Source organism: Muntiacus reevesi, chromosome 4, assembly GCF_963930625.1.
Source record: "Muntiacus reevesi chromosome 4, mMunRee1.1, whole genome shotgun sequence".
Taxonomy (NCBI): domain Eukaryota; kingdom Metazoa; phylum Chordata; class Mammalia; order Artiodactyla; family Cervidae; genus Muntiacus; species Muntiacus reevesi.
Window position 1 is genome coordinate 104070575 of NC_089252.1, and position 21994 is coordinate 104092568.

At 37.4% G+C, this 21994-nt stretch overlaps 1 protein-coding gene across 1 annotated transcript in view; it reads right to left on the bottom strand.

Moving 5' to 3' along the window:
• CACNA2D3 (calcium voltage-gated channel auxiliary subunit alpha2delta 3) overlaps window positions 1-21994 on the bottom strand; it is an 838234-nt gene that overhangs the window by 27449 nt on the left and 788791 nt on the right. The window contains exon 35 of the mRNA XM_065935331.1: window positions 19652-19763. Within this exon, the coding sequence (XP_065791403.1) occupies window positions 19652-19763 (112 nt within the window). The remainder of the gene's footprint in view (window positions 1-19651; window positions 19764-21994) is intronic.

Sequence of the window (21994 nt, forward strand, 5' to 3'; positions counted from 1 at the left end):
TACAGCCCTGAATATGCAGTGGTGATACACCGCCATGAATAACCTCTGAATCTTTGGGGAGGAGAGATGCTCATGTAACTTCTGGCATTGCCTTACTCTCAGTTTTCTTCTCCTTTTCTTTTCTGCTTAATTATTTCTGATTTCTCCCCCGAATTTATGCCAGTAAACTCTATGCCGAGTTTATGCTTCTGGCAATGAAGTCCAAGAAAGTCTCTCTCATCTGGAAAATCTGGCCAAAATAAAGATTCCCAGACCCTGCTCATGGAGCCTGGGAATCAGTAGGTGCAGTGTGAGGCCCAAGAACATACATTTTCACAAGTACCACCAGCTGATTCTGATGAGCCTCGTCCTGTGTTTAAAAACAACTGCTAAATACTCTGACAGAGAAAACAAAGTATAAAAATGACATCATTTTAAAAAGTCAAATTCCTTTGCTCTAAGTGATTATCTTAAAAATAAATTACAGGACCTTCCTGTTGGTCCAGTGGCTAAGACTACATGCTCCCAGTGCAGGGGGCGTGGGTTCAATTCGTGGTCAGGGAATTGGATCCCCACATACTGCAACTAACAGTTCACATGCCACAGCTATATTCCACATGCCACAACTATATAAGACCTGGCACAGCCAAAAATCAATCAATCAATCACAAGGGATATTCTAATAATCTAAGATGGGAGGTAATCACCATATGGCCAGTTGACTTAGTATATGGTTAATAGTCTTAGACAAATGGTTTAATGAAGCTGCCCACAAGCACAGGTGACAAAAGAATAGCCATTACCTTGACCCTAATTTACTTTTTAAACCAACTTGAGACCACAGTTTAGGAAACACCTGACGTGACCGATGCTGTATCCAGAGCAGGGTTAGGTGCAGAATTCAAGCTAATGTGTATTTGAGACCTTTCTTTTGAGTCAGCTCTATCACTGGCACTAACATATTTTAACCTCTACCTAACCCATCTTTAGTAGACAGTTATCTGAATTCACCACTTTATATAACATGTAGAGACCTAGCTTGAAAGTACTGTTAGAATTATCCAAAGTAACCTAACTGTACAACAATTCCTTTTCTAGCCTACACAGTTTCAAAATATAGAAAACAAGTCTGATTTCTTTTTGCCTCTTTCTTAAAAAACAATTCCATTTTCAGAGCTTCAGAGGCGTGCATCTGAAGCCCAAGTCCTTTATAATGGACAAGTGACATAAGAATAGATGAATAGGACAGTCAGGAAATGTTTGGAATCAATAGTATTAACATAATTAATTTGAGAGATTTACTATAGACTGAGATCAGCATTCTGGAACACACAGACCTGTAGAGAACTGTGTGACTTTATACATCCTGAGACTTTATCCTGTTTTAATCAGCAGTCATTAATCTCAACAATTTTTCATATTGTTTTAATTTTCCTGAATAGTTATAGCCAAGCTCACACATTCAAAAAGTGTTTCCGAAGCTCACTTTTCTGTGACTCTCAACAAGTCCATGTGATGTCATTTCAGATGTTGCTTATTATTAAGTTGAAATAATTAACTGAACTTGGGACCCTGCTAGAAACTGGCAATAACTTTTGTTAAAACTGAACTTTTAAAAATAATGTAAGGAGATTTATAAATAACTACTAACAAAAGCACTAAATGTATAAACCTATCACTAATGTGTTTTCTGATTTTCTTATATCTTATGCTAAATTACAAACAGGCTTATCCTATCACCTGAATATGAGAAATAAAAACTCACACCACTGAGGTTTCTACTGTCAGCTGGTGTCATATCTTCCTGAAGAAAGTTTTTTTTGAAAATAAGTTCTACCTATTATCTGTTCTTCATAAAAGTTATAGCTTTTGTTCAAAAATAGTCAAGAGAAAAAGGAATCAAAAGAAAAATAGACATTTTTTACTTACACTATGAAACTGATTCTTATCAAGTTTTATTTTAACAAAGAATGGTTCCTAACTATTTTATTGTACTTGTAGGGATTGATATTAGAATAAACTGTTATATAAATACATAGAGTTTTAGGAGTAAAGATATCCATGTATGGTGGCATTTCTTATAAAGCAAATATTACAAACAGCCTAAGTGAGGTTGGTTAAAAAATAGTAAATCTATATATTGTGTGACTATTTTTAAAAATTGTGTTGCAGAAATACTTAAGGGCAAGGAAATATATTTATGACATTTCAAGTAAAAAAAAAAAGCTATGTCATCAGTGTTTAAAACATAATTATGATTCAAAAACTGTTTAAAACATAATTATGACTTTTTAATGCAATACATAGGATAAACAGTTACTCTTCTTACTATATAATATCAATATAAAAGAAGAGACCAACAACATAGGACTAAAAACTTCAGAGAAACCCTCTCTCTATATATATATATCGGCTGTGCTGCATGGCTTGTGGGATCTTAGTTCCCCAACCAGGGATTGAATCTGGGTCCTCCACAGTGAGAGCATGAAGTCCAAATCTCTGGACTGCCAGGGAATTTTCAGCAGAGGTGAGAATATGATTAGAGTGTATACAGAAAGGGAAATATAAATGGCTTTAAGACATATGAAATGTATTCAACATACCTCATTAAAAGAAAACCCACAATGATATTCCATTTTTCAGGTATCAGAATGGCAAGGGGTGAAACATTTTGATAAGATACTGTGTTGCTAACAGTATAATGAACATATATTCTCCTAAACTAGTAGAAATACAAATTGGTTTGACATATCCAGAGTGCATTATTGCAGGATCTATCAAAATTACATAAACTTTGACCCATTGATTTTTCTAATAATTTATCATATATACAAATAAATTACTTATTGCCCAAGAATATTAGTTTCTACACTGTCTCAAGTAGCCAACATTTTGGAACAACCTGAAAGTTCAATTAAAGTTAAATGAAAACATCCTCCAAATTGGAATCTCAGGTAACCATTAAAAAAAAAAAAAAAAAGACAAACCTATATAATGACATGATGATAGTTTCCAAACTAGCAAGTGAAAAAGGTGAGGTATTGTATGCATAGTCAACACTGTCGTTCCTGTAAGAAATGAATGGTGAAACATCTAAAATACTTGTGTTTCTCTATGAGGTTGGTGCAAACGTAATTGCGGTTTCGGACCGTGAATTTTAAATCATTACAAGTAGGCATAGACACTTCTTTATTATGCAAAACAGGAACCATTACAATCCACACATTTTTACCAACAAGAAATAAGTTTGTTTATTTCTTTAGTGTAAAAATTCATCCCTCAGGATTTGAGGAACTCTTGGAAAGCATTTCCTGCCTCCTGTGATTGTGGAAGCAATTTCCCTGCAAAAAGTTGTCAAGATGCTTGAAGAAGTGGTAGCTGGTTGGTGAGAGGTCAGGGGAATATGGAGAATGAGGCAAAACTTTGTAGACTAATTCATTCAACTTTTGAAGTGTTGGTTGTGTGACATGTGGTCGGGTGTTGTCATGGAGAAGAATTGGGCCCTTCCTGTTGACCAATGCTAGCTGACTGATTCGCTGAGCATACTTTTCAGATGTAATGGTTTCACCAGGATTCAGAAAGCTATACTGAACCAGACCAGCAGCAGACCACCAAACAGTGACTATGATCATTTTCGGGTGCAAGTTTGGCTATGGTAAGAGCTTTGAAATGTCTTCTTAGTCCAACCACTGAGCTGGTTGTCACAGGCTGTCTTATAAAATCCACTTTTCATCGCACAGCACAGTCCGACGTGCATGTGACAGTGCACGTCACAATTCTATGCTTCATTGTTGTTGCATTGTTTTGTTTATTGAGGCAGGGGCTTCCCCCTCCTGGCTCAGTGGTAAAGAATCCACCTGCCATGCAGTAGCCGCAGGAGACGCAGGTTCGATCTCTGGGTGGGGAAGATCCCTTGGAGGAGGGCATGGCAACCCACTCCAGTATTCTTGCCTGAAGGTTCTCTTGGACAGAGGAGCCTGGTGGGGCTACAGTCCATAGGATCGCAAGGAGTCAGACACAGCTGAAACAATTTAGCACATGCAGCTCACAAGGCACCCACTTATCGAGCTTTTTCACCTTTTCAATTAGAGTCAAATGCCAAATGATGCTGAGTTCATCAGCAACTTCTCCTAGTTGTAAGAAGGTCAGCTTCGATGATGGCTCTCAATGGGTTATTTTCAACTTCCAACAACCAGCCACTACATTCCTCATCTTCAAGGCTCTAGTCTCCTTTGCAAAACTTTCTTGAACCACCACTGCACTGTATTAGCAGTTCCTGGGCCAACAACAAATCGTTGTTGATGCTGTGAGTTATCTCTGCTGCTTTATGACCCATTTTGAACTTAAGTAAGAAAATCACTCAAATTTGCTTTTTGTCTAACATCATTAGTCTAAAATACTAAACCATAAGTCTAAAATAAATTAGTCTAGTTTTAGACCCTAGTCTAAAATAAATATAAATAGCAAGTAGTAAGTCACTAGCAAAAAAAATAAATAAATAAATAAAGCAAGAAATGCGCATTAAAATGCTGTTCAACATAACCACATTTACTTAAGAATATATCCCAGTATCAAACAGCAAATTCAACAATGCAAAAACCGCAATTACTTTTGCACCAATCTAATATTTGCATATGACAACCCTGGAGGAATACGTTAATCTCTGGAAATGACTGTCTCCTAGAAAGATTGCAGAGGGTCACTGGTGGGAGAAGACTTAGTTTTCATCATGTCCATACGCACTATTTGATTTATTTACCAAGTTTGTGGGGGCTTTCCTAGTGATCTGTGGTAAAGAATCCGCATGAAAATGCAGGAGACATGGGTTCAATCCCTGGGTTGGGAAGATACACTGGAGAAAGAAACGGCAACCCAGTCCAGCATTCTTAATGGAAAAATCTCATGGACAGAGGGGCCTGGCGGGCTATAGCTCTATGGGGTTGCAAAAGAGTTAGACACTACTTAGAGACTAAACAACAACCAAGTTTGTGTATGATACTTTCTATCATTATTTATTTCATTTATGTATGTACTTAGTTAATAGTTATTTTTAAATTATCAGATATGGAGAGGAAACATTGATGGAGAGAAAGATTCCTAAAAGGATCATAGGGCTTTGAACCTGGCATCAGCAGCTCCTTCTCCGTGGGACCTTGGGAAAGGACTCTCCTTACTCTGGACCACCTTCTCTTTCCCTAAGGAGAATCACAGCGTTCACTTTTCACTCGTGGGAATCGGAGTTTCTAGTTGTTTTCAAAACACATACTTGTTTTCAAATATCACACAAAATAACAGGTGTCTTAGCTACCAGAATTACACACATCCTCTCCCCTGTCGCTCACACTTTACAAGGCCATTCACTTGGGAAACTGTCTCAAGGAGCAGTTTTCTGAGCACTGTTTTAAACACAAGGCTAGGTTAAGTACTAGAAATATAAGAGTATAAGACATCCCAGTTATTGAATGCCAACTAAATGCCAGGTACTGGATGAGGTGTTTTTTATAATTATATCTTGGGATGTTCACATCAACCCAGTACCCTGTAGGCATTATTAGTATCTTCATTTTTACAAATGAGCAGGTGGCAACTAAGAGGGGTAAGTTACTTGCTGGCAAAGGTCACCCAATTAAGAAGCAATCCCATTGAGAACTAAAACCCAGTCTACACGACACCAGGCCTGAGCTATTTTTTACCATAATTCCAGCCCATGGCATCTGATTTGATGGGAGAGGAAGACAAACAGATGCTTGATCAGTGATGGGCTAAGTACTGTGAGAGAATCTCCAAACACGTCTGATGGATATTTGCACGAAGCTGGCACTCAGGAAGCATATTGCTCTTTTCCAGTGGGATGTTTCTAGACTTCTTCCCATAGGTCAAGTGAATGGTGAAACTGCCAGTTTTCAAAGCAGACCTTGACCATGAGATGAACTCAGTCTGAAACGTGGCTACACAAGTGACTTGGTACCATGACAGAGAGTCATTCAACTGGATGCCACAGGAATTTTCTCTGAGGCTTCAGAGTCAGGGAGACCTTGACTCAATTCACATTTGATACTCAGTAGTTTTGTAACACCAGTCTGGAGACTTAACTCCTCTGAGCCTCACATTCCTACTTGGTGAAATGCATATGAAATGAAAAAACAGAAAGAAAAATAATGTGGAAAAATGAACACGAAGCTCCTGTCATAAAGTAGGCATTCAATAAACAGTCATCATATTCTCATATAGGCTTGGATCTATCAAAATAGTCTAAGATTCCACAGGCGAGTACTTCATTAGAAATGGAATCATTGCGAAATGCGTAATTTGTTTCCCGAAAGTCAGTGTATCAGTGTTTCGTTTGAGAAACATCTGAGATAATGCTTATAGCCTGAGAATTTATCCCACTTCCTTCAGACTTTGATCATTTACACCTCCAATACTTATGGATCATGAGTGATTCTTAGCCTCATCTTGTAACCTCTCCACCCATTTTTCTTCCAAATGCACAAAGATGCCAGGGGATGCTGTGTTTGCTAAGGTTCTTGAGTAACCTCTTCTTAGGCATGAAAACTATATCGAGGTGAATGCCTTTCTTCATCTTATGTCACCAAGGGGTCTTCTCGTCAAAATCATAAACAATCCTAAAACGAGGGAAGTGGAGGTCAACTGAGGAAAAAGAGAAAATCCAAGTCCCAAAGAAAAGCTGATAATTAAAAAATGAATTTCCTTCTTGAGTGTACAATATGTCTCTTGAAAAAGTGATTTGTGTCTAGAAGTTTTATGTCTACATTCAATATGCTGCATTTCAAGCAGCATTTCTTCTTCGATCCTTTGAGCTCCTTTAATACATCAGATGGGTTTTTAATACCCACAGGAATATATAAACTCTTTCCAAGCTAAACAAATGGAGGGCAAGCTGGGGAGTTAATAAACACACATCTATAGGGTTTTGGCAACTTGCTAAGCCACTTCAGGTGCAGCACTGGGAAGCCCACGGGAGGAACACAGACAGCCCTTTGAGGTAGGGGAGGTGGGCGTCACAGCGCAAACAGCCGTCAGGACGGAGACAATGCACCGCAGAACGGCCGCTCGCAAACGTCAACAGTGTGGATACTGCTCTGCACTCCTCCATTCCGCATGCAAATAAACATTCTAAAAATACTCTTGGGCTCTGCTGGTCTCCTACCCTCCGGCATGGAAGAGGAAAGCCTCACTGTGCTCTGAGCCCAGACAAACTTACATGTGTTCCCACCCAGCTTTCCCACACATTAAGAAACATACAAATGGGAAATTGTTGTGAGACTAATTCATGTCAGGTAGAGACCTGCCTAGTCATTACAGACATGTGCCCCTCTCATTTTGCATCATGGACTCTTGAGGGAAAACAGTAATTTACAACATTTCCTGTACTAAAACCTCTCCAAACATGGCTTATCAAAGGGCAAGTAAAGATAGTAACATCTACACAACAATGGCCGTTCTATCTGGAACCTCAAAAGTTGTAATCATCGTTGCTTTTGGAAATAGGGCACTTTTCCCTCTTTAAGCATTTGAGAAAGAGAATCAGAAGTCCTGTCTCCAGTAAAGTGATTTACTGAATTGAGACTCAGAAGAACTGGTACAAAAATCAATCAGAGGTTTTAATCCCAATTATTCTAATGTTTTTGGACCACATTTTCATCTTCTGGCAATATTTCAACAATTCAAAATAAAGCTATCAAGACAAGCATTTACTTCTCCCTCCTCCCTTATAAATTTTAAAGCCAAGATGTTTTTAGCAACCAAAAATATACAGCACTAACTAGGTTGTTCACTCTAAGAGCTAATATTAAATGATTCAAGCCTAGCTCCATATTGTAATATGAAAAGAAGGTAGCTCTTTATTACAGGATGAGTGGCAGGTCATCAACATTACATGACACACTGCTGAAAAACTTAGATTTGATAGAGTCCTATTTTAAGTATTTGGTGATGGAAAGAATCACATCTATTTAGAATCCAGGAGTTATTCCAATATACCACCTTCTGAGATGCATGGACTTGACACTGTAAAACTCAAAGACAGAGGAACTATTTTGATTTCAGTGATATATGCTCTGCACATTGCCAGCCAACATGGTGAGATCTAAGTGAGTAAATGACACCAAGAGAAAACCTGGAGAAAAATTAAGTGCATAACCCTCAGTCTTTAAAGGAAAGAACCTGACCCTTGGTGTTAATTTCACTGTAGAGTAGGAAAGTTGTCTTGTTTGGAACTGAATTAAAGCCTGCTTAAAAGGGTCGATGATTATTTCATGGGAAATTGAATCACATTTATTTACACATTTAAAACAAGATTGAGTACAGTAGTTTGGCAAGAATCTATAGAGCAGGAGATACAAAAATATTTCAACAAATTAATGTATGCTTACAAATTAAGTGGTTAAAAACTGTTACATTTTAACGCCTACAAATTATATTATTCATGACACTAATGTACTTCCACTGGCAAAGTCTGTATCTAATTTGTGTAATGAAGTATCTGATCACTAGTGAATATGTGTAGTCCCTAATTCAGAATTCCAAGTTTTTTATGAACCGAGAGCTCAAGTAGATCCAAGAAGTGGCAAAACTCCAAGATCTACTTTATCTAGGACTGTCTCGTTGGAGCAAAAAAACCTCACCAACTACTTTTCCTGATTGAAACTATTAGTTTTACCTTCCAGGCTAAGAAATCTGGAAGAGGGGACTGACTGGAGTTCTGTGGTTTTCCTACAATGCTGTCAACACAGATGGGTGTGCTATAAAAATATCCCCCATTTATGAAGCATTTACTCTGGGCTGGGCACTGTGATAAATATGGGGGCTACAATTTTTTTCTTTTTTTACCCCACATACAGATCCTGTGAGGCAGGTATTATAGCCCTTTCAGAGCTGAGCGGACTGAAACCTACAATACCCATTGGTTAAAATCCTTGCATGCTTAAGTGCTGCAGCCCAGATGATAGCCCAGTCCCAGAAGCTATTCTCTCAGTCTTTATCCCAGGAAGACACCATGTGCCCCTTGTGCAGTGGTTGCGTTTTACAGGTTGTTTCCAGAAGACCCACTTGGTAACAACACCTGCAGGGCACTCGCTGAGAACAGTCTGAAGAATTTGCGGTAAAATCGCCCACCCAGCCTAAGACCTCAACAGGAAATTGGATTCGTTTGTAGGAAAATGGAATCCCTGAACTATGGTTCTCTGAACTGTAGCCCACGAAACATGTCAACACAGCTTCCAGACCAATTACTTTCTTTCAGTTTAGCGGATAAATGAAAGGCGCGTGGGGAGAAGTGATGAGAGAAGAGAAGTGTAGCCACAGCTTTTGGGGCTTCCAGGAAGATGAGCAAAACTTGTGTGCAGATACGAAAGTGAAACTGATGGCAACATAATTCTTATGAAAAGTAGTGACTAATACTATCCAAAAAAAGGACAGACACACACAAAGACACATAAAACAACAATACAAAAATCTAATTTGCCTTAGAAAGTAATATCTTGCCAGCACTGAAATGTGACAAAAGTTTTAAAGTTCTGGCATTAAATATGTGGCACATGTTTAATTTCATTCTGATTAATTATTTTTTAAATTGTTAAAATATTTAACTCAGCAATTGATTCAATTGATTCCCATTCCAAGGGAACCTTTGTGGATCCCTTTCTCATCAAAGGATGAGGGGGTATCAAGAAAAACAGCGATGTACTGGAAAATAGTTAAAACATCACATTCTTTTTAGATATTCAATTTTGTTAAGCTTGTTGACAGTCACAAATGCCCAGAAAATATGGGTTGAGTTGTTTTAGATTGCTGTTTGAATAACAGATTAATTTAATAATCAGTGGGATATTGAATGACGAAAATTATTGGTTAAAGTAGCCAAACCACCAACCCTAATGACATTCTTATGTAAATTCTTATTTTCTTTTAGGCTCCTGCATTCTTAATAAACCCTATATTTTTGAAAATCCTTTTTTAAACACTGCATACTGTCCCTCTGTTAAAATATGTCTGTCTATGCTATAGACAGATAAATGTCCACTTTTGGAGTTGCCAATATGATGGTTTCTATTTAGAGCAACTGAGTCACCTCTTGATGGTTTTTCCATATAAAACCAACAAGGGCTTCTGGAAACAGGACACAGAGATTGAGCTGGGAGCAGCCAGTCTTCAAAGACTGTTGGAGACCAAAAAGACTTTTATAATATGGCTAGAACCACCTGACATGGTTTCCTGAGTTTTACCAAGATGTGTAGACACCAGGGTTATATGATGTCTGACCATCTGAAGACACTTAACAACAGCCACCAGCAAACTGCCGCATGAAGCACGTTCCCGTGGGAAGTGCACAGTGCTCTGGTTGCTCTATGGTTTGCTATTGCTTGTGGAGGAAAGTAATCGCTGCCTTGAAAATGGTTTGTAATGGACACAGTTTTCTATGTTCCATTGCGGGAGGCGAGATGTTTTTCTTTGAAAAAGATCTTAGTGCGTAATTTTTGAAATACTGTAATTTTCACCAAACTCAGTTTCCAACTCACTCGTCGCCAAATGCTGTAGAATTGTGTTATTTTTGAATGTCACTGCCGCTGACCTGAAGTTACCTACGAAGCTAGTCAAAAATTAGTAACTATTTTAGAGAACTCATCCTGCAAAAGCTCATTCTTTCCAAGGCAAAAGTTGACAAATTTCTACACGCATAGAACATAAAGCAGAAGGGCAAATTCAGCTGCCTGTTTGCCACTAAACCTATTGGCCATTGTACTGAAAAGTCTACCTGCTGTCACAAAGGGACCGTCAACAAAAGTCAAATAACAGTATTTCCGTCGTTGACATACTGCAGTCCAAGAATACAAAGCTCATACAAAATGCAAAATGCTTTCTTCATTCTTTAATAAATATATACATCTTCTAATAAATTTTACTTCATAAAATGGAACAAGGAAAGACAGAGAGAATGAGACACGTGAAAACAAGAATAAAAGAATTTAATCCTTCAAGAGCTGTCAGTGAGACTATTCTTTATGAATCTATTTTGATGTGATAAGAGCATCGTATCAAAAATTTGTAACAAAGCCTCACAAAAATTTTTGGATGAGGGAAAAAAAACTAATCACGAATTGACTTTTCATTCCACTAGTCTCCCCAGCCAAGTTGTTAGTTTCTAATCCCTAAAAAGAGGAGGAGGAGAATGAAGAGGAAGAAACAGCTGAGGCGGCTCTGATGAGGACCAGACTGTGTGTGTGCTGGGGGGCTACATTCAGAGGTGCAGCAAATGGTCTGTCTGAATCAAAAGTTTCTGCTTCAAAGGTTGGTCTAGCATCACCATTATTGTCGTTTCTCCCATCATCTGAAATCTGATCATTTTTCCTCCCTTCCTTGAAACTTCTGTTGGTCCACACTGGGGTCAGGGCAGCAGCTTAAGTCCTTACAGGACCAGTGCGCTGTGAGGGTCAAAGGGGCCCCAGTCCTCGTCTCCTTGCTTCTCACCTCCACCTCTGTGTCCCAGTTTCCCGTGTAAAAACTTGTTGAGCAAACCACAATTTTTCTTGTCTCCACAAGCCTCTTCCTTCTCTCTGGATACTCCTACTTGCTAACTCCTCAGTACTTGGTGTTCTTACATTAGATGCTACTTTTATCTAGGAAGCCTCTCTCTCTCTCTCTCTCTTTAATTCTATGCTTTCTTCAAGTAGCGTTCTTTTTAAAAAATATGTATTTATTTGGCTCTGCTGGGGTCTTAGTCGTGGCACATGGGATCTTTCTGTTGCAGCACGTGTACCCTCTAGTTGTGGCATGTGGGCTTAGTTGCTCCGTGGCATATGGAATCTTACTTCTTTTTACCAGGGATCAAATCTGCATCCAATGCACTGCAAGGCAGATTTTTAACCACTGGACCATGAAGGAAGTCCCAGGGAAGCCTCTATTGACCACTCCAAGCCTCCCTTCCACGCTGCTGTGTGAAACTTACTCTCTAGTCCTGGCGTGAAGCAAGGAGGGCTGACACTGCCTAGTTACTTCTTTGTAAACTACACGAGGAAGGAATCATGTCTGCCTCATTCATTGCTAACTCCCCACAGTGTAGCCCAGTGTCTAGGATATGACACACAACCAAGAAATGTTCACTGAAGTTCTAAGCTAGATTTAATTTTTTTCCCTAAAGTCCTATTTTTTCCCCCCTAGCAAATTTCTTAGAAACCTCCTTTAAGGTAATTTATGTATCAGCTCTCATATCTTAAAAACTAAATTGTCATCTCACAAATTAGAGAGTCCCTTGACAGCAAGATCAAACCAGTCAATCCTAAAGGAAATCAACCCTGAATATTCACTGGAAGGACTGAAGCTTAAGCTGAAGCTTCAATCCTTTCACCACCTGATGTAAAGAGCCGACTCACGGAATAGACCCTGATGCTGGGAAAGATTGAAGGCAGGAGGAGAAGGAGAAGACAGGGGATGAGATGGTTGGACGGCATGACGAACTCAATGGACATGAGTTTGACCAAGCTGCAGGAGATGGTGAAGGACAGGGAAGCCTATGTGCTGTGCTCCATTGGGTTACAAAGAGTTGGACACAACTGAGTGACTGAATAATAACAACAAACTAGATATTAGAAACAGGTAAAACCAATCTACGATGTTAGAAATCTAGAGAGTGGTTATCATATGGTAAGTGGAGGTTGTGCTCAGAAATGGGGAGGTGGAGGACCTCTTGTGAGGCTGGTAATGTTCCTTCACTTCTTAGCCTGAGTGCTGGTTACATACATGTGTCCCCTTTGTGAGAAAACTAGTCAACCAGCAAACTTACGGTTTGTACACTTCTCTGTATTTGCTCTATATTAATAAAAATTTTAGTTAAAAAGAAAGAAAACGGACTTCCTTGGTGAGCCAGTGGCTAAAACACCCAATACAGGGTGCCTAGGTTCCACCCCTGGCCAGGAAACTAGATCCTACATGCCACAACTAAGTCTACATGCCCCAACTATTAATAAAAGATTCCCGATGCCACAATGAATATTGAAGCTCCCGAGTGCTGCAACTAAGACCTGCTGCAGTCAAAAACACACAAAAATTATTAATTTTAAAAAAAGGAAAAGCACAAGTCCCTGTTTTTCTCCTCATTCAGACCCTAGAACCATTACTGTTTTCTGCCTCCATAGTTTTTGACAGAGCTGCTGGGCAGTGGCCTTGAAATAAAGCTTCGAAAGAAAAATCTTATCTTTTCACTGCTGCCAGCAAATTATACATGGCCTTCTTAACTTCCCAACCTCCTATCGGTTTTCAACCCACACTCCTGTGAGTGTGGAATTTACACTGTGAAACAGACTAGTCATGGGAGGTGTCAATACCTCAGCATCTACTTCATTATCTTATCCATCCTTGACTTCCCTAAAGCACCCTACACAGATTCCAGGATGTAGCAAGAACACATTTACCTCCCAGTGAATGAAAGGTGGTCTTTTGTTTAGTTTGAAATCTTTATTTTCATCAAGCAGTTTTCATCTCTTTGGTTTCTAACTGCAAGTCAACAAGGAAAAATACTGCTTGCCCTAGCAGTTGTTCATCTTGGTTCTATTTGTTTTCTCACTTAGAATGGAAATGAGAAAGTTAACTTACTCCACTAAGTATGATCATCTATCATCTGCTAAGAGATATTGGCCACCTCATGGAGTTTGCAGTCATGATGACTGGGGAGATGATACCCCTCTGCCCAAAAGGGTTCAGGAGTATTATAAAACCAACGGAGTCACTTGACAGAGCCACAGAGCCATGAATAGTTAACAGAACTTAAGTTATACACGAACTGGTCATCTGAGAGACCTCTTTCTCCAGGGAATTCTATAGACATGAATTGATGGTAGACTATGAAAAGGCACAATGACATTTCAACAGAACGGTTTCTCGAGGTTAAAAATATTTTATACTAAGTTGGTATGGTATTAAACTTGTGTTAAGTATTGCCATGGGCTTCCCTGGTAGCTCAGCTGGTAAAGAATCCACCTGCAATGCAGGAGACTCTGGTTTGATTCCTGGGTTGGGAAGATCTGCTGGAGAAGGGATAGGCTGCCCATTTCAGTATTCTGACCTGGAGAATTCCATGGACTGTATAGACCATAGGATCGCAAAGAGTCAGACACGACTGCGCGACTTTTACTTTCAGTTAAGTGTGGCTATATATTGAATACTTACTCTCTTTCAAGCATTATGTAAATTCATAGCATAAATTTTCCCACTTACATCTTACAAAAAGTCAATGCTATGCTCACTATTATTATCCCCCAAATTACCCAGGAAGAAGCTGAGTTTCAGAGTTTTGGTTTTTACTCCAGGTCACACAATTTGCAGTTCATGACATTAGGACTCACACTCTGAACCCTCTGACTCCATAGGCCCCACACTAAACCACTGTACTCCAGTGCTTTCCTGTGATGGTTCTGAAGTCCTCAGCTGATACACTAAACTATAAGATGGTACACTGGGCAAAGATAGAAGCTGGTTTGTTCTAAACACTTAGAGATGCCGGATGAAATAATAAAATAAAACAAGTGTGTTTAAATGCAAAAGAACTTACAAGAAAAGACACTAAAAGCCCACTTGCACATTTATAGGCTAAGTGTAAAATCCTATCTGCTGCTGTCCAGGACTCTGAATGGGATAAAGAATATTAGTGTGAGAAAACTTTAAGCCTAAACTACATGCTGCTTAGGAAAAATATTTATTCTAATTATACAATGCAGGGACTCCTAAATACAAAAGCTTACATAACAATTATTCCCAGGCAGTCAATACCAATAGGACACATGATCGAAGCCCAAGTGTAAGTCTATTGTGAGGGGAAACCCAGGCTCTAATCTCTTCCCACAAAAATAATAAATAGCAAAGATCAGCTCACAGTCAAAAATGACAAAACACATGAGAAATAACCAACCAGGAAAGAAAGCAGACACAAGAAACAACAGGATTGGTACCTTCAGAAAGTTAACTATTAAAATAGTCTTAAAAGGCCTTGATTATCATGTGTAGAAACTTAAGAATAAGGCTCTATGTAAAAAAATACAGATTTTTAGTAAAAGCAAATAAAACTTCTAGAAACAAACAAACAAAAAACAACCTTATTAAGATTGTAATGGATTCTCTGCACACCTGAAAATAATATAAAACTGTAAATCAACTATACTTGATTTTTTTCAAAAATGCAATACTTAAAAAAAAATCTCAGTGGACTCTTTAAGAAGCAGACTAGACACAAAAGGAAATTAGTGAACTGTAATATGCTTAAGGAAATTATATAGAATAAAGTACACAAACAGAAATACATTTAAATCTAAATACACTTCAGTGATACATCAGAACATTAAAGAGACACATTTTAAAAACCATCAGAGAGGAATGAAAAGTCAGACTACTTATAAAGATGTAAAACTAAAAGTCATAAGACAATGGAATAGGATTTTTTAAATATAAATTTGGATAGTATGAAGTTAAAGTATCACTGTAGAGTACATATTGAATAAGAATTTAAATAAAGAATGAGATAATTTATCACTCCAAGATCATTCTTGAAAACGATTTCTAATATACTGTAGAACCAAAAACAATAGTTTTAAAAATGGCAATGGTAAGTAAACAAAGTAGTAAGCATCTCATTTACTATAGGCAGCAATAATAATAATAATATATTTGGTAGGTTAAGAACACAGTAGAACTAAAATGTTAGAAAATACTACATGAAAGAGATGAGATATAATCCAAGTCAGAGGTCCTAAGGCCTTGTTTGTTCTGGAATAACAGATCTTCCTGGAAGGAAGAAATCCTGACCAACTGAAACAGAATGTATACTTTAGTGGAATACACTAATATACTAATAAGGGGGAAAAGGGAATGGAGGAAAGAGAATGAATATAATAGATGGCAAAAAAGAAAGAAAAAAGAAAAGAAAAAACATGGGGAAGAGAAAACATAAAATGATAGTAGAAATGCATCCAAACTTACTGGTAAGCACAATAAATTTTAAGATTAAATCTGTCAATAATAGAGATAATAAAATTTTAAATCTAGCTACATTCTATTTATAATTGTAATGCATAATGACAAAAAGTCAAAAATGTGTGTGTGTGGGGGTAAATGTGCCTAGGAAATATTATCTAAAGAAGAAGTTCTAATCCTATGCTATTAGCAAACAAAAGAGGCATTAAAGCATAAAGCACTTCCATATAAAGAGGGTTAGTACACAAAAGATAAAAGGAATGGTTTATTAGGAAGCTATACCACCCTTGAACAGAAATGTCCATGGTAACATAGCTTCACAATATAGAAAGCAAAACAAGGTGAATGACATGAAAAAATGGAAAAATACATAAGCCTGGTGAGAGCTCGACATCTAAAATAGACCAAGAAAAAGAGTTTGAAACACAATAAACACACCTGATCCAATGGATATATATTAATCTCTACACTCAGCTTTTAGAGAATAAAACTTGCTTTTAAAACCACAGAGACAAATACTAGAATACAAAGCAAGTCTCCACACGTATTAAAACACATTTGTCATATAGACAACACTGTCATTTAGCTAGATATCAATAATAATAATAATAATAAAAAGATAGCCTCAAAACCCATAGATTAGGAAATCTTAAAGCACTATTTAAAAATTTACAGATCCAAAAAAAAAAAAGTGAAAGTTAGAAAACTGTTAGAGCTGAATAACAATGAAACTATATTAAATTTACAAAGATAAACTGGAATGTAGGGAGAAATCATATATATATATATATATATATGGTTACATACAAATGAAGCTGAAAAAGTTAAGCATCAAACACAAAATGGTAGAAAAATTTAAAAAAAAAAGAGTAAATCCCCAAAACATAGAAGATAATGATACACTGAAGAAGCAAAATAAATGAAACAGAAAGTCAAAGAAACAGAGAATGAAGGGAATTAAATGATGATTCTTTGGAAAGAAAAACAAAACAGACATATCTGTGCCAGTGTGAGAGGGGGAGAGAGAGGAGAGGAGGAAACAGGAGGGACAGAGGGAGGGAGATGGGGTAAAATCACAAATAAGGTAACCGTGTAATAAAAAGACACTATTTACAAATGCATGCAAGTATGCAATAAACTTTAAGAGTAAGATGCAATAGGCGATTTTCTGAGAAATATAATCACCAAAATCATCTAAAAAAGAAATGGAAATTCCAAAGAGATATTATGTAACCATTAAAGAAACTAACAGAGTAACTGAAAATGTACTCACACAAAAACAAACAAATAAGCAAAAACCCATCAATCATTGATAGTTTTATGGGTTTTACTAAATCTATAAGAGGCAGATAATTTAATCTTAACACAATTTAACACAAAATGTTAAAGATATTAGAGGAAGAGGAAAGACTCTTCAAGTAAATTTGTGACAATAATATTATCTTAATAGCAAAGTCAAATGAAAGGAAGGCAAAGTGCAGACCACTCCTCTTTATGAACACAGATGCAAATGTTCACAACATAGTATGAGCAAATGAATCTAGTAATATGAATTTTGTCCTGTTTTTTGTAATCAATGAAAGTCAATCCTGCAAAAGCAAGTATGTTTCATATTACATAACCCATCTACTATTAAAGACATTTATAATATATATGACATAGCTCATGATTTAAATTTTTTAAAATTACATTGGTGAATCAACATATTAAAAATTAAAATTATTTTAGTGATGATGCAAAAAAAATTTTTTCATATATTTTCATAGTTTCATACAGTTTCAAGTTTCATACAGTAACAACCAGAGCAACAAGTACACTTGAAGAGGTTTTCCTTAACCTAATAAATGGTTACCAAAAACTCATAGCAATTTTGAAGATGGATAATAATTAAGGTTGCACAACACTGGTAATGTGCTTGATGCCCTTGAATTATATACTCAAAATAGTTACAATGGTAAATTTTATATTATTTATATTTTCCTACAATTTAAAAGCCCTATAGCAAACATCATACTTAACATGGAATTATTAGAAGTGATTCTTTTAATTAGAAATAATACATGGTTTTCTACTCTCATGGCTTCTATTCAACAAATGTATCAGAAGTTCAGTACAATAAAACAATAATTAAGTGTGGAGATTAGAAAGAAAAAATTTTACAAATGATATTATTATGTATGAGAAAAAGTCCAAAAGAACCCAAACACAAACTATTAGATTTAAAAGAGCAGTTAGCAGCTGGGTATAGGATATATAATGTACAGAAATCAGTGAGATTCTCATATATTAGCAATTACCAATCAGATAATATAGTATTAAATATATGCCATTTCTGAAAGAAAAATCCCATAAGTTGTTTAGGTATAAATCTAACATAACATCATGAAACTGTATTGAGAAGCATGTAAATAAACAGAGATATTTAGCTTATAAGTGGGAAGGTCTAATATCATAAAAATAGCAGTTATCTACAAATTAATCTATAACTTATGGTAATTGTAATCAAACTCTAATTCATCAAAATTAATAAGCTGGCTCTAAAATTAATATAGAAGAGTAAAGAGGCAAAAACAGTTAGGCTGACTTAAAAGAAGAATAAGAGAAAGAGATTTTTTTCCTCCCAGCTATCAAGTCACATTACAAAGCTATAATAATTAAAGAGATATGGTGTTGACACGTAAACCATAAAACCTAAAAGCAGAGCTGCACATAGATAGGAACCCAGCCTATAACACAGATGTCATAATAAATCTATTGGAAAATTAAAAAATACTGAGTAAAAAGTGCTGGTTACCAGGCCAACTATATGAAAAAGGATGAAATTAGACCTCTAAATCATGAAACTCACACAAATAAATTCCAGAGGCATTAAAGTTCTAAGTGTGAAAGACAACTTTTTAATGTGTTCAGAATAAAAATATATGAGACTATATGTATTATATTAGGGTAAAGACCAGTTTCTGAAACAAGGCACAAAATGCACAAGTCAAAGAAGAAAATAATAAATTTGACCACATGAAAATAAAAGTAAAAGAAAATTTATATGCATCTAAAGATGTCTATAAAAAGTGAAAAGACAGATCAAGGAATAAGAAGACACATACAAAGCACAGAACTGCAAAGAAATCATATCTGAAACACAAAAAGAATGCCCAAATCGGTAAGAATAGACCCACCACTCAAGGGAGAACTGCTAACAGGAAAGAAGAAGCCAGAGACCCCAAATGATCAATTAAAACCAGTGGAAGAGGTCTAACTTCATTAATAATCAGGGACACTCATATTAAGCCACCAAGAAATAATTCCCAATGTGTCAGATTTGGGTGAATCCTGAAGGCTTGGTGCCTTGAATAAAAACATCTGAGAAATTTCCCCCAACTGGTGAGATAAATTGCCAACTGTTAATTGGGATAAAAAACCAATTAGGACTTCTTCCAACCATCTACAAACTGGGCTAAAAATCTCATATTCTAGGACATATTTTCATACATTTGAATGCTTCCCAAACACTAAACGATCCCTCTAACAAAGCCAAGTGGTGCTCCTTCCAAGCCGATGAAAACAGCTCCTCACACAAGAGGGCAGCCATGTTTCCAGCCCTCAGCGTAAGCCTGGGCATGGCGGCCGCCCGGCCCATCCGGGAAAGGTCTCCACCAACCCCAAAGGGGCGGGGTGGGGCGGGGGTGCTTACTTGGAGCAGTCTTCGCAAGCAATGTTCCCTGAGGTTTCCTTGATGGTGCGCTCAGAGACGAACGCTGGATACTCAGTGTCACAAGGCTCCAGGGTCTGTTTCAATTTCTGGGCTGTAGGGATAAGGGGAGAAAAAAAAAAAGATAAAGAATACAAGGCACTGACTTTGTTGTGACTGGCAGCCCATGGTAACTCAGAACGCAGTTCTGCGCCTGCTGCTCTGTGATTTTTCTAGGCACAGCATAATGCATTATTTTCTAATTAGTCAAGTGATTTCATCTGCCAAGCAACTCTATAAGCTATAATTCCTCAAGCAGTTCTGTTGGCGTGATCAACTATCATTTATGCATCTCAAGAATTCTACTTTCTGGTACAACATCACTCACTGGGTCTCTGGCCTCAGACTTATGTGACCTCAGCAACAAAAACACACACACATATACATCTGAATAAATGTATAAAATATAAGCTACACTGTATTGTTTGGGTGAGATAAAGGTCATAATACAATTGCATGGTTTTATTACAGAACCAAAATTGAAATATGGAATAGTAAAATACGTAATGTCTATGAAACACAGCCATGAACCTAATCCCACTATTGTGAAGTTCCTTGTGCAGAAAGAGAGTACTAAATAACCCTGGTACATGGGTAAGCACATAGTAGGTACTTGGTAAGGGCTTGGTGGTCTGTTAAATAATTTAAACAAGTTATGTCCAGTGGGCAAATTTCAAAACCTAATATTTTAAATTTGTAAATTAGGCATGATATACTTCCTCTATTAGAGGTTGATGTGAGAACTCAATTAAATAATATAAGCTGAGTACTTAGGGCAATACCTGGAACGTAATGAGTGGTAATGTCAATTAATAATAAAAGCAAAAATTTTTTTTCTTTTCTTTAAAAAACAAAAATAAAGCCAGTATTGTCATGAAGCCATTAGTGATAATGACAATGATGACAGATACCATTAGCAGAGTAATTAAAGGTAAAGTCAGAGGAGTTTGGAGTGCAAATTCCTGCTTCACTACTTTTAGCTAATCCTCAGTATTCTCATCTGTAAAATGGAGATGCCAGCAGTATAGGCACTCTTCACAGGAGGTTTACTCATGACCATTTTTCCAGTAGAACATTTGCTTATAGATTCCCAATATTCAAACTTCATATGAAGTTTCTGACTGATGTTTACGTGGATATAAACATATATTTGTAACAATCTCTCCAGGTATATTCCAAATGCAACTGGTTTGGATGTCAGAACCACCATTAAATGTTTCATAGAATGCCCATCTGGGAGCCTGCCAGCACCAAGAGAGGCATCACAGAGTTACTGAGTGCAAAACAACCGTTTGGTAACAACCAGGTAATTGTTGGGTGAGAAGAAAGCCATGTTTTAAGTGTTTATATCCTTACGTGATTCTTTTATATACAGGCCTTTTTACTGAGCTTTAATTATTCTGAGGAAATTGATTGGGGGTTTGGAGTTGAAGCATAATACACTGTAGTTTTTCTTATTTAAAACAAAAGGAAGTAGACTCAATCAGCTTTTTGTGCAAAACGTGGTTTTAGGAACTGGTCGCTGACATTAAGCGGTGATTCACATACTAGCTCACAGGGTTGTTCTGAGGAATGAACAGTCTAATGCATGCGTAACTCGGAACAGAGTGACACACGAGCATCTTTTCACATACATTTTTGCCCCTCTCTCCCCACCTTCATCTTACCACCCGCATACCATCTTCATGTTACTCTACACGCTAATTGCAGAGTAGCTAACAGCACAAATTCTGGGTGTTGTGAATTCTGCTGCTGCTGTGTGACATTAAGTGGGTTTTTAATTTCTCCACACTGTGATGCTTTCTGCAAAATGGGAAGAACAGAACCAACTCCAAAGGGTCGTTTGAGGATGAAACAACTTCATCTATTGAAAGTGGCTGGTACATTGCCAGTGCTACTTGAGTGTACACGCTTACAGCCACCACCACTTCTACTGTGAATGCTCTTTCATTGAATCGTCAGACTGTCAGCCTTATTGGGCCATCACTGTTTGGTTGGAATAGCAAACAGATAGCTGCCTTCCTGATCCTGACACCACTGAGGGTACGAAGCTGGTAGACATCGCGCCTTCAAAGGGCCAAGTTCCAGACACTGTCTATCCCCTGAGCCTGCAGTGCTAGCTCTCAGGAAGTGTCCTTACGTGCTTGCTGGGCAAATGAATAATTCTTTTGAATGGTGTTTTTCAGGCAAATAAAACTGACAAAGGAAACGGGAGATTCTCAGTACCTAATGGCAAATGGCCTGCCTTGAGTGGAAGGCAAGGGGATTTCAGTAGGCGCAGGTTCA